The 13,348-nt window shown below is 35.5% G+C and overlaps 2 protein-coding genes across 2 annotated transcripts; both read left to right on the forward strand.

Moving 5' to 3' along the window:
• Positions 1 to 493: 493 nt before the first annotated feature.
• Positions 494 to 4,455, forward strand: LOC143461030 (aldo-keto reductase family 1 member B1-like). Its single transcript, XM_076958771.1, has 8 exons — positions 494 to 617; positions 689 to 856; positions 1,117 to 1,236; positions 1,573 to 1,650; positions 1,769 to 1,992; positions 2,086 to 2,254; positions 3,743 to 3,825; positions 4,035 to 4,455. The coding sequence occupies exons 1-8, from the start codon at positions 555 to 557 to the stop codon at positions 4,081 to 4,083; spliced, it is 954 nt and encodes a 317-aa protein (XP_076814886.1). The 5' UTR covers positions 494 to 554; the 3' UTR covers positions 4,084 to 4,455.
• Positions 4,456 to 9,316: 4,861 nt separating this feature from the next.
• LOC143459950 (uncharacterized) lies at positions 9,317 to 13,348 on the forward strand. Its single transcript, XM_076957271.1, has 3 exons — positions 9,317 to 9,794; positions 9,968 to 10,133; positions 11,866 to 13,348. The coding sequence occupies exons 1-3, from the start codon at positions 9,448 to 9,450 to the stop codon at positions 12,883 to 12,885; spliced, it is 1,533 nt and encodes a 510-aa protein (XP_076813386.1). The 5' UTR covers positions 9,317 to 9,447; the 3' UTR covers positions 12,886 to 13,348.

Raw genomic sequence — 13,348 nt, forward strand, 5'->3', positions numbered from 1 at the left:
GCCGTTCTTAACCGGTTTTAAAAAGTATTTTGAAAATTGCATTGTTGTTCTTGTGAGACTTGTTAATGCGAGACTGAATTGGTTTCTCGACAGAATTGTTGGAAATGAATCAGAACGAAGTCGTTCAGTAGGCTGCCCATAGAAACATAAATAAAAGGCTTCCACTATTTTACCGGATCATGCGTTCAAGGCTATTTAATGTTTTATTGGAGTTAAATTTAAATCAGAAGGTACATTTAGGATAGGTTAAAGCTACTGTGTTATCACATTTAATTTAGGTTAACAAGAAACTGAAAAATAGCTTCGAACGCACGATTTTTTTCCAGTGAAATAGCGGCAGCCAAACATCAACCATTATTTGTAATAACTAATAACCCAAAGCTAAGTTTCAAGGATGTTTTACAAGACCACTGAAGCTATGACAGGAAAGGAATATATATGACCATCGCTATAGATAGGATTAACTTTGATTAAGTAGTGGAGTAGAAGAAAATGACCACGACATTTTGGTTTTGTAGAATTTTAAAAGCAATTTAACTATTTACAAGGTCACAATGCAAAGCGTACGTTTAAATACTGGATACGACATGCCCATACTTGGGCTGGGGACTTGGAAGGTAAGAAAATGTTGTACTAAGTAAGGAACAGTTTGCTTCAACGAGTTCCTAATCCTCTCTGCGTTTGACAGTCAGGTAAGGGCAAGGTTCAGAAAGCTGTTGAGTATGCCCTAGGATGCGGATACCGACAGATCGACTGTGCTTATGCTTATTTGAATGAAGAAGAAGTTGGCGCCGGAATTCGAAATGAAATGGACAATAACTCAACGAAGCGTGACGACATTTTTGTTACTTCAAAGGTTTCGTATAAGTATAATCAATAATCATGTTTGAATTACGTGATTTTTATCGTGCAACATGTTGGAAAGAAGAGTTTTGTAATGCAAAACAATATAGACAGAATTATTATACATGCAATCAATGGGTCGTTTTTTAATAATAATATACGACTAAGTATGTATAGCTTACGACATTTTCTAGCACCTAATACTTGTGAGGTTAGCTTCTTCTGTTTCCCATTCGAGGCTGTTTTTAACTTATTCTACTTTACTATACTTAGCTCTGGTGCACCTTTCACAAACCGAAGGATGTAAGACCGGCCTTGATGAAGAGTCTTAAAAATTTGCAACTGGACTACCTTGATTTATATTTAATGCATTGGCCAATGGGATTTCAAGAAGTTGGTTAATTTGTTTCTTGAAGTTTACATTACTAACTTATTACCATGTTAGAAAGCAGTGGTTTGCAATTTTGTCTTCAGGCCACACTTCGGATATATAAAAAAATTTTCACCTGGGCTTATTTATACTGATAAGGAATGAATATGGAAGATAAAATAGAAAAACATATAAGTATGCTAAGAAAGTAGAACTCTCCTGACTCACTTGCCACCCTCTCATACCTCCCCGCTTTGCAAACATTGCTATAAAGTATGCCAACGGCCGTACATTGACGACATTTTGAGAATTACTATACTATATATATACAATTACCATACTGTATATTTCCTATATAGAAAGGAAAAGATCTATTCCCTGAAGATGAAAACGGAAAATGTTTATTTGACGACACGGATTACGTAGATGCGTGGAAGGTAATATTTGTCTTTTGAGATGCCCACGGCTTACACAGATTTTCGTTACGGTTGTTCGTTTTGGTTTGATTTTTACGTCTTTAAAATAGAAGGTTAGCTTCATTTACATTTCCCAAAGGCAATGGAGGACTTGCAGAAGGAAGGTTTGGTTCGAAGCATCGGCATCTCCAACTTCAACCAAGTTCAAATCAACCGAATCTTAAAGGAATGTTCAATCGTACCGGCAGTAAACCAAATTGAGGTCAACCCATATTTAACCCAAGAGCCGTTGGTTGACTATTGTAATGAGAAAGGCATTGCAGTGACCGGTTATTGCCCGCTTGGATGTGGAGATAGACCTTGGTGTGTTTTATTATACCAATACTATAATTGCAAAACAAATGTAGAAAAATTTTCTTTTTGAAATCTGTTTTAATTTGCAAGTTAATTTCGAAGGGGCATGAAAGCTGAAGATCCCATTTTATTGAAAGATCCTAAGTTGCTGGAGATTGCGTCAAGATTGCACAAAACCTCTGCTCAAATTGCGTTGAGGTATCTTGTCCAGAGAAACATCATTACTATCCCTAAAAGTGTTACGACTGAGAGAATTCTCCAAAATTACCAAGTAAGGCAATTTGACATACACTTAATTCATATTCACTTTTAATTTGAAGTATAAAAAAGAATAACATTTGGACCCCGAAAATTCCTGATACCAAAATCCCGAACTGTTAACGACTTTTTCCAATCCCATTCCTGCTTGGAATTTTTTTACTGAAATTCTAGAATTTCATCAAACTGTCCATTAGGAGTAAAGCGTGCGGAATCATTTGATATGTGAATTAATTTTATTGTACAACCGTTTGTCTGCTCGAAATCATGTCAGCTTGCTGGTTCATATATTGAATATATGTACTTTTATAATTAAGACCAGTACATGTAGGGGAAAGTGGGGTTGGTTGACCCACTTGACGCTATTTTTCTTGTTGCAACCACAATTGTTAACCGCTTTCAATAAAAATTATGGTACATTTAGTGAAAAAGTGTTATTTCTGTCAAGAACGGGGTTGGTTGAATCACGTCGTGAAGACACGCTTCGGAAAGTTACAATCGTACCACAAAAACAGTTTGCTTATAAAGATGCAGTAAGAGCAAACAAATTTCCGATCATTTGTACATAATTTGTAAGCTTACACGTTACAATTTAGTCCTACGCACTTCACCCTTACTACTTACTACTACCACTTCACCGCTTTGCATAACTGTTTGAAAAATGTTTTTCACATATCTTGCAAATATTGGACGATTCAAGTATAGCTGAATACCTGATCCATCCAACCCCAAGGCACATGTTTACATAATTTTACAAAAAAATATCATCTTAACAAGACTCAATCAAACCAAAATAGATCAGTCAGCTTAACCCACATTTTAAATTATAATAAAAAGATGAAGCAGCAAAATTCTTATGTCTTAACACAAAAAAAGAAAAATAATAAAAATTTCCAAAAGTTACATTTTGGTCAAAATTTGGTATGCTTGCTCAAAAGCTTAAACTAAATGAATCCAGCCCTTTTTTGTCATGCAGCAAGAAGGTTTAACAAGATGACGATTGACACAACCTACGTTAAGTCATGTGTTTTAGTCTCTGAGCAGCACTCACTGATTCAACCAACCCCGTTCTCCCCTTTACATATGTCTATATGAATTTACATACGTACACTATGCAAATTGTCAAACTGGATGTCGGCCCACTCATTTTAATGACATTGTTAAATTTTCCAAACATACACATTCTACAAGTACAAACGTACGAAATATTATAAAAATCTTTACATCGAAACCTGGGTTATTGATTGTTGAGCTTATAATTCCAAAATCCCATTGTTAATATATGACCTCACAAAAAGTAATCTCATTTCATAACACACCTTTATATATTGCAAATGATATAGTTTTATTCATTTTCGTTTTGTTCATTGTTTTTGTAAACATGTTTTTTGCTTGTTTCATTTTTATTTGAATATTGCATGATTTGCATCATTTTAATTTTGTTCGATCAGCATGATTAAAGCTTGATACATAAAAAATACCTCCTTGGCTCCTTGTTTAGATATTTGATTTCAACTTGACTGAAGAGGATATGAAGGCGATTGGAGAGTTAAATAGAAATTCAAGAATTTGTGCTATGGGAACGTGAGTAATTTTTCTTGTGTTTTTTTTTTTTGGGTGGGGGGGGGCGCGAGAGTGGGCTGATTCGATTTTGTTTGTTTTGCCAAGTTCAGTTTCTGTTCATTTGCATAACTGGGGTATTGTATATGGTTGTTGAATGCGTTGTGGAACTGTATTTGCGCTACAAATGCAACTCATTGTTTGAAAAAATAACTTGTTTTATACACTTTTAGATGCTTGGAACACAAGTATTATGTCTTCAGGGAGAACTATTCGGAGTGAAGGTTACGGCAATTTACCTTCAATAAATAACAATTACAGTGTCATGAAATTTTGAGAGAATGGTTATAATCGTTTACCGTTTGCTGTGTAACAATACTTATCTTTAATGTGAAATAATACAAGTAGGATACAAGCAAAATTTGTCCCTTAGAAAATTGCTAGAACAGCATATTAGCTCACACTAAACCACTATAGTAACGCTATGTTTCAATACACTATCAGTACTAAACTTCCCCAAATGAAAACGGAAAATTCCTACATTGCTCAACGCCAAGATAATTTAGAGATTACTGTCACCATGCAGAGAATATTGCTTAGCGCTTCCTGCTGGTAAGTTGCACGCTTTTTTCTCTGGCTCAGCACCGGCAACGTGTTAGGTGAAGGTATTTTGTTTGGGCTTTGGAATGTCAGGTGTTAAGAATTTGAAACATATCTTATTATTATGGTAATATTAGTTTCACGTTTGGAACATGTGTAATGTGGGAAAATCACTGCCGCATATTGTTCGTGTACACCAATTAACCGACATTTTAATGCAAATTATCTCGCAGAATGGGCTGTGCCAGTGCAAAACGTTAACAATGAACTCTGTCTACACCCCGTACCAGTGTGTTTCACAATCGCTTGTTCACTGATCGATAACGGTCCATGTTAAGTTTTTGGAGATCCACCCTTAGGGCTACTTCCACTTTTTATGTCTCAGTTACGAGGTCTATCTCATATATGACTTATAACAAGTTTCAATGCAGCGTTTTTAGTCCTGACATGAATCATCAGTAAAAGTAAACGAAGTTATGCGGTTTGGTGAGGTCGTCAGGAGAATGGGTACGCAAAAAGTGGAAATATTGGCAGCCAAATGTAAATTGACACGATTAATCTTGCTGTGACGTGTTGATAGAATATCGGAAAAGCGTGGTCACTCTGGAACCGTTTGGTGTGGAGACATCTTTTGCTAACTAATGTGCTAATTATGCTAATTGCCAGGTGCATAGAAAGCATAACCACAGCAACGATCCACGCACGAACTTAAAATCTGCCAATTTCTTTGCGATTAATGCGGTAGGCTCCGGGTGATTCCTTTTTAATGTACGACGCACGTGTTGTTTATGTACCAATTGTAATAGATGATAATCTCAAAACTTTATATGGTTTTGTTACATGATAACGAAATAATTCCATGGGACTTAAAATTGCACTTTGTGCATGATCATCAGCTTGACGAGTTTCGTTGAATACTTTAGTTCAGGCATGTAACTCCAACTATTACTGTTTATTTATTGTAGATTTTGACAATAGGCCTACATAATAGGCTACATACAGTACATATTTATGCTACCGGTATCCAAAGCTGTTCTCTCAATTTTAATGATTTACCCCAGACAATTTGTGCTAACGTAGTAAGTTGTAGGGATGGGCCGATACAAACCCAAACCCGAATAGATTCGCCGAATATCGCCTTTATGGAAGATTCGGGCGAACACGAATACCAACAATGGCGAACCCGAATACAGTATTACTTATAAATTTACTGACTTTCGTAAAAAATAATGATCTAGTTTCCCGACAAAGCTAAACTAGAGTCAGCTGTACTTACAATGAAGGTCGTTTTCCTAACGATTTTGCTTTATCGATCGTTTTTTAAACACTATTTTTCGAAAGAAAGCGATTTTTTTATCGATTACGTCATTTTAGAAGCAAGATTTAACAACTTTTGGAGGAAATTTTATTGTTTGGTTCTAATACGAATAGATTCGGGATTCGTTCGTGTCGACCTTCATGATATTCGGGTTCGCACGAACCCGAATAATCTTCCTCGCGGCACATCCCTAGTAAGCTGTATTTTTGCGTGAGTTGTATTTTGTGCAAATGCCTTCAGTTGTTGAATGAATTATGCCTTCAGTTAATGCGCTTGGTACAAATCTTAGATGACAACAGAAAGGCGTCCAGCGGTATTGAGGGGGGAGCGAGGCAACAGCCAGCGCAAGTGAGCCCGATAGAGCACAAACCTCGAAAAGAAAAATTAATGATTTATAACTGTTTGGAGACTGCGAAATAATTTATCTTTGTTCCTGTAGATCGGTTTGTGTATAATGCTCTACGATGTGACTGTGATTAGGAATCGATTAACCTACTAACATACCAGCTTTGAATTCGTTGTGGATGTTCCAGGTGATAGGCTGGAAATGAAACAAATAAACGATGAAAACTTACATTGAACGAAGACAATTCTTACATCACGACTGACCTAACAACCTAACGTCATTTCCATAGCTGCTCGCTACATCACCCATGATATGATCATGTAAAAAGTGTAATAACCCACAGTGGTAAAATGCACAAAGATGGTGAACGTTTTGTCTTCTAATCTATTAACATGTTTTTAGTGCGCTTGCAAAGCATATTTTTATGATTGCCATTGCACACGCACAAGAAGCCATATGTGTTAAAAGGAAATTACGTTTGGCTAGCAGAAATTCTTATGTACAGTTTTCCGACTTCCTCGCTACAAGCTGAGACTGGCGGAAATGGCTAGACATCAGTGTGTAATGCGTATGTTTTAGTTCTAGATTCTTGATTCTAATTTCTCTGTTTTGATTTCTTATATCTTATCGAAGATCAATGGGTCAGAACTCAGAACTGTGGAGCGCTTTGGTTATTTTGGCATCCCACAAAGATTTAATAAATCAAATTACTTAAGTTTTTGAGTAAATTTAACAAAAATGAATGAAAAAGTATTCTCATGATCTGAGAGATATGGTGGGTCATGTTATATAACCAATCTCCGTGGTAACAGCTCGGTAGCCGAGTAGTTGGAGCGCGAGACTTGCCATAATAGCGATACTCAGTGACACTACCATTGTTATGCCCTTGAACAAAACGTTAACGACGCTTGCTTCTTTTTGGTGGGCCTGGTGAACAGTTTTAAACTTAAACAAGACAATACCAAAAATTTAAAAAAATTAAAAACAAAGAAAAACGTGTTCTATATCAGTCAAAACTTGCACGACTTTCCTCATTCTGATGATAAAGTTTATGATACCTTACCATTTAGTAGGCTGTTACAATGCGTTTAGTGAAAACCAACACAACGTGATATGCTGTGAATCGCTGGCTTAAATAATGCAGGTAATGACAAACTGACGAGGGTGAAGCTTTCAATATTTGGTCCTGCTGATGTTTGCGAAATGTGCTAGTTTTGTTTGACATAAGAAATCTTGATGTTCGTGTATAAACGTTTCAGTGATCAGTGCAGTGTATTTTGACAAAGAAGAAGGTATTAAAGAATTGAAGAAGAAAGGAAATGTAAATTTTAAGTCTGTTTATTAGTTGTACCATAGACAGACAAGTAGGCAATTGTTTTTAAACTATTTGAATAGTTTAGAAATTTGCAAAAACAGCAAGTTTGACGCATGTCAAGTTGCTGGACAATAAATTTGCCAAAAATATTAGAAAGAAATCAAAATTGAAAAACGGCGTTGTAAAATGGTGATGATGCAGTCAATTTATTTGCTTTGACCTGAGTTTATACCCAAACTTCATATTAGATTTAGCTCGGAAAGTAATGACAAGAACATTAGCCATCCTAGTAATTCCGCCTCCAAATTCATAGGACTTGCTGATTACTGTATATTTAGACACACTTTGACCGATAATTACTCTGTGTATACTGTTTGCTCTATCATTTTTTTGGTTTAGAGAGAGCATGGTATATGTTGGTATCATAATATTTATTCTCGGAGTGTGGAAAGTTTTTGCACGACTTAAACGCGGCATTCATTCCTCATCGCTCGAGCCCCAGTTACCTTGCTAGTCATAGTGAAAGCTCATGTTGCATGATATAAACATTTGTTTTATTTTTCTTGTAATGCCCGAATTTGTAATTGTTCATCAGGGCCACTGAACAGGAGCAAGCGTCGCTAATGTCTTGCCAAACGGCATTACAAGGGAGCGCCAAGCCAGGGTATATGTTAAAAAACCAAGATTTTTTTTACGGGCAATCCCTCAGGACTGTTCTGAATGAGGAAAAACATAGTTTGCAAATTTTTATGGCAGTTCTCTTTGTTTAAGTGGTCTGGCATTGTCAGCTTGGATGACATTAAGCAAAATGTATTGGTTTTGTGATCTTTTGCATGCACTGTAGTCATTTATATGAACAGTACAGCATCAGCACAAACATACTTTAAGAAAATAGCTTAATTGGCTCGAAAATTATTTTGTACTACACATAACTAAAAGATAAGTACGTATCATTGAATTACCATTTCAACTATATTTCCATTTAAAATTTGTACTTTTGTTCTAGGAAACTTTTGTCATGCGTTTCTCCTATTGCTCATTTATTACATTTGAGTATTGAGTTTTCAATTCGTTTGTCGTTAAAGTTTCGTTTTCAGTCTGAAGTGTGACGGATTGAAACCTGCGAAATGAATAATTTAATACAATAATAATTGAATGACATATTTTAGGTAAAATGAAAATTGACTACAAGCACACAACGAAGTGCAGAAACCCCATGTCATAATGTGAGTGCATCGGTGAGTGTGTCGATCGATATATCACGATGCTTGCCAGTTTTGCATAGAATCATTTAGCTGCTGATGCAAGGATGTGTGCCAGAATCTTTGCAACAGTACAGCCATGTTGCTTAAAAAATTAAGGAAGGTCGAAAAAACTAACATCAGTTAATTAGCCTGTATAGTGTAAACATAGGACAGTGGACATGTTTCTGTTCAAATGCCAACTGAATATTTGATCATAAAGCTGAAAGTTTTCGCCGCTGCTAAAATCACAGCATGAGTGTTGCAACGTTGCAGGAGGTGACGCAAATTGCAGCTAGCAAACGAGGCTCCAGTTCACTGTATGGGCATACCATCTGCAAGAGTGATCCTTCAATAAGTCAACTTTTACTATGTACTTGAGTCAATCGCTACTGTATTGCAAATAAAGATTTCAGTTTAACGACTAAAGAAAATTAAACAATCTAAAAAGTTTACGATTACATTTCCTGTTTTTTGTTTTCATGAAATATTTTTGCTAATTTTCAGCTTTATTATTAACTTTTTCTAATTCATCATTCGGCCTAATTATTCGACTTTCAAACCGACATTAAATTTTTGATTTGGTCGAAGAACAAATTTCTCATTTTAACTGTGAAAATAACACTCAATCCATAAATAGAGAAATAGCAAAAACACAATTTACTAAAATAATAAAATAGGATCAATATAAAAATATTAATGAGAAGCGTAACCTTATATTTATTATTATTAAGCTTTCAGTTTTTATATGTTTTAAGGTTGGAATAAGTTTGCAAATCCCGTCAAACCCACTGTTTTAGTTAGTATAGTGGTTGCTACATCTGCCATGGATAAAAATTACAGTTTATATTACATAAAACGTAATGTAATTAGAATCACTCTACTCATCGTGATTCTCTGTTTGGTTTTGGGGTATTTTTCCATAATGGAAAGGACTTCTGGAACAATTCGAGTTGTTTTTCCTCCAGCTGCAACCAGCTCTAACATGTATCCTTCTAGCAAAATAAAAATAAACTGCTCTACATGGAGAAAGCCATTACATAACGTATCGGCTTTATCATCACAGATTACACTAGCTCCTGACAGATTCCTGTATCCTGGGTTAATTTTTGGACCAAACAATCAGATTATTGGTTTATTTCAATCCATATATGTCGCTATTCGCCTCAATAGGTAAGTAATACTGCTGTTATAAGATAGTTAAGTGCCGCAAAAACTTGAACGTAATTCAAATAGAGCGTGTCAGTACGTAAACCACACGTGCTCATAGACGATATTGAGATTGTGAAATAATTAACCTGTTTGTGACATCAAGCGGAAAGCTATAAATTGTTTTCTTTCTGTAGAACTTTGGTTGTACCACGTTTCGGTACACATTACACAGAGGGCGAAATACAAAGCGTGCCAGATTATCAACGAATTGACGTGGATCATTTGTGTTCGTTTGTATCTTGCATATCAATTGAAGGTTTTCATAAAAAGTGTAACGGATCAATGGATGTTGTGTTTCAGGTAAATGACTACATATTTATTCGAGGCGGCTTGTGCGCATGAACGTAGCGTGGAAATTGCAACTAGCGTCGTTAATATACTGACGAAACTTCAAACGTGGAAAACTTGAAACTCTTTTTCGCTTATTGCTGATACTTATTTTGTAAAATTTGCACACGTGGCGAAGATCGGCCAAGTAAAGCAAACATATCAAACTTTATTGCTGTTCTCCAACCGCATGCGGCCCCTATGGACATAAACTGTGGCACGTGACGTCTCCTGTCTTCATATATTTATCAAAATTTACATTTAACAATATTTCAACAGTTGTGGACCAAATTTCATTTCTAAAGTACGTGTAAGTTTAGCGTCAATATTTTGGAGGCCGTCAACACATTGCTTAATACAAAGTCCACTTACACTTTTACTAAATAAGTGGTTTTGTTGTACCAGGCCTTTGCGTCAAGGGTATCTTTGTAGATCAAAACTACTGCAACGCAATAATTTAAAGTTCAATTTAGTTACTGTTATCCAATAAAACAACAAAAGTATTTTAAATATCTCATATAAGTTTTCCAAAAAACGCATTTTTTATTTAGGCGCATGTATGAGAAAATTGCAGATTCTTTACTATTTTGCCACGATGTAAAGTGAAAAATGCGGTCTTTATAAAACCACGTATTGCAATAGTAGCCCATAAATGTATTGAGCAGTTTGACATACCAAAAGGAAAGAAACGTGTTTGACTGTTTAGATGTTTTTTTTAGTGTTCTAATATAACAGGTTTAATTTTTGTATTGTTTTGATCAGACGTGTTTTCTTTTTTCAATGTGTTCTGTCACTTGTAACGTTTTATTTTTCAATGGCATTAGACTGCAACCACACGTATACATAGGGTTCGGGTGTGGAAAATTACAACTTCATAACTCTTTGTAATTCTTTAATTGACAGGAAAACTCATCTTGTTCGTTATATGTCATGCACATACGTTGCACCCTTATATGTATATTTATACAGTTATATAATTCGCGACGTATGTAACGAGCAAGAAATTGTTTTGAAGAGTAGACCATGCTGTGCAAGTGTATACATGTAAAGAACGATCAAGCAAATGAGTCAAAACATTAAATGCGCATCTTTCGAGGACAGCTGGTCTATAAACAGACTTGCTTTTGTATAATGATTTAAAAAAAAAGATAACCACTAATTGGACCAAAAAGCTTGGACATTCTTAAACTTAAAATTGGCTGCAATTTGTACTAATTTTGGATTGAAAAACAGCATGGCTTCGTCTGTCATCATTTGCTTCATCATGTGTCTTATTGCGTAAAAATGATGTGCTCTTTAAACTTACAGGCAAGTTAATGAAAAACCACACAGTCATTAACTATTAATGAACGCGTTGTATGTACAAACAATCTTAATTTGTTCAAAAACATGTTACTAGTGGTAGTTTAAGGTAACAATAAACATGAAATAGACTAAATCTGCTCTATCCGTTATCAATAGAATCATTGTATCAAAAATGTAATTTTTGCCTAATTTTCTCAAATTTGAATCCGAAAATGTTTATTTCGGACAAAAGTTTAAAATTAGCCCTTTATGGACGTTACTCCCTTTAGTTAGAAAATTTTACTCCCTTTTCAAGTTGCCTGGTAAAGTTTTATTTGATGGAGGGCGTTTATTTTGCTAACTTGATTTGTATGGCAAAACTTGACTATAATGGAAATTTTTTGTTTCATATATGTTTCAGGCAATGTTATCCAAAATGCGTGATGTAAAAAAGTTCCAGAGAGACACAAAAATGCATATTATTATGAACGAAGAATACAAATTGTCGGACTATTTTGTTGGAAACAGTCTGCAATCATCAGAGAAACGTACAAACAAAGCAAATATACCGTTCTATCCCTGTTGCAATAACAAGACCTCTTTCAATTGGTTATCTTCAAATCAACAAGTAATTAGAAGAACTTTCAATACCACGGCATCATGTGCTTTGTTTGCAAGTGCTTATCAGCCTTTGACGTTAATGTCAAAGGGCCAGATTGCCATACCATTGGATAAAAACTATACAAAAGTTCGACAAATCAAAGATGATAGACTTTACATGGCTATCATCAATTCTGTACGGCGACCGAAATGTATCACACAACTTGCAGACGCATATATCGATGCTAACATAGGAACTGATGAGTTTGTCGCAGTACATTGGAGATACGACACAGATGATTGGCTTCGAGTGTTCCGTAATCAAAAAAAATACGAGCTTTGTGAGGTCATCACCAACATCACGTCGGAAGACGTAGCGCGAGCAATTATCAATAATCTACCATTGCTACATGACAAGAATGCAATGCACTCACGGAATATAAGCGCTGCTGTGTCGGTCTATATTGCCACCCCACCAAGTTTAAAAGAATTCAAATTGGAAATCTTTGATCATTTAGAAAACCTTGATTCTCGCATTAAAAAAGTTCCTCTTGACCTCGACGTCTATCTAAGTAAAAGTGTGTTTAATAAATGTTGGAACAGCACTGGCTGGGTAAGCCTACCTGATATACTTTCTCTTATCGAGATGGAAATAATGAGAAAGAGTAAATATTTCTTCTATTCTTATGAATCTACTTGGTCAGACAACATTCGACCGTTAAGATGGACGAGATCAGAAGGGAAAATACAAAGATTATTTGAGGCTTCAATACTTGACTTATCCAAAACTGTAATGAAAAAGAGAATCAAGAGAAATCGACTCTTACATCTTAAAAAATAATCAAAAATTTCTTGTTGTTTTTGGACGTTGCATTACGGATGTAATGTCTAAATTAGCATTGTTGTTTATTCAAAGTATATTATTTCAGTGATAATGATTTATATGATTTTGTGTCGCCCAAAACTCCAAATAACTTTGTCAATGCATGTCTAGACTCGTAGTAATTCATTTTCCTTGTCTTGAATTCCTTTCTTTAGATCTGATGAGCCGTGACCTCTGCTGATGAACCGTGACTGTGCTTTGCTACCATGTGCTTGTTGACGCCCAGTTTCTTTGTGTTATACTCATAGATATCCTATAAAACACTAGATCGCTCAACTCGCCTCTTGAATTGAAGCCAAATTGAAACTTTGCGATTCCGCCATTAAGGGACCCAGTCAGTCAATCCCAACCATAGATATCTTATATATAGTAACTAGATATCCAACTCACGCTGAAAAGTGAAGAAAGCCTGCGATAACAC

Source organism: Clavelina lepadiformis, chromosome 5 (assembly GCF_947623445.1).
Source record: "Clavelina lepadiformis chromosome 5, kaClaLepa1.1, whole genome shotgun sequence".
Lineage (NCBI taxonomy): Eukaryota > Metazoa > Chordata > Ascidiacea > Aplousobranchia > Clavelinidae > Clavelina > Clavelina lepadiformis.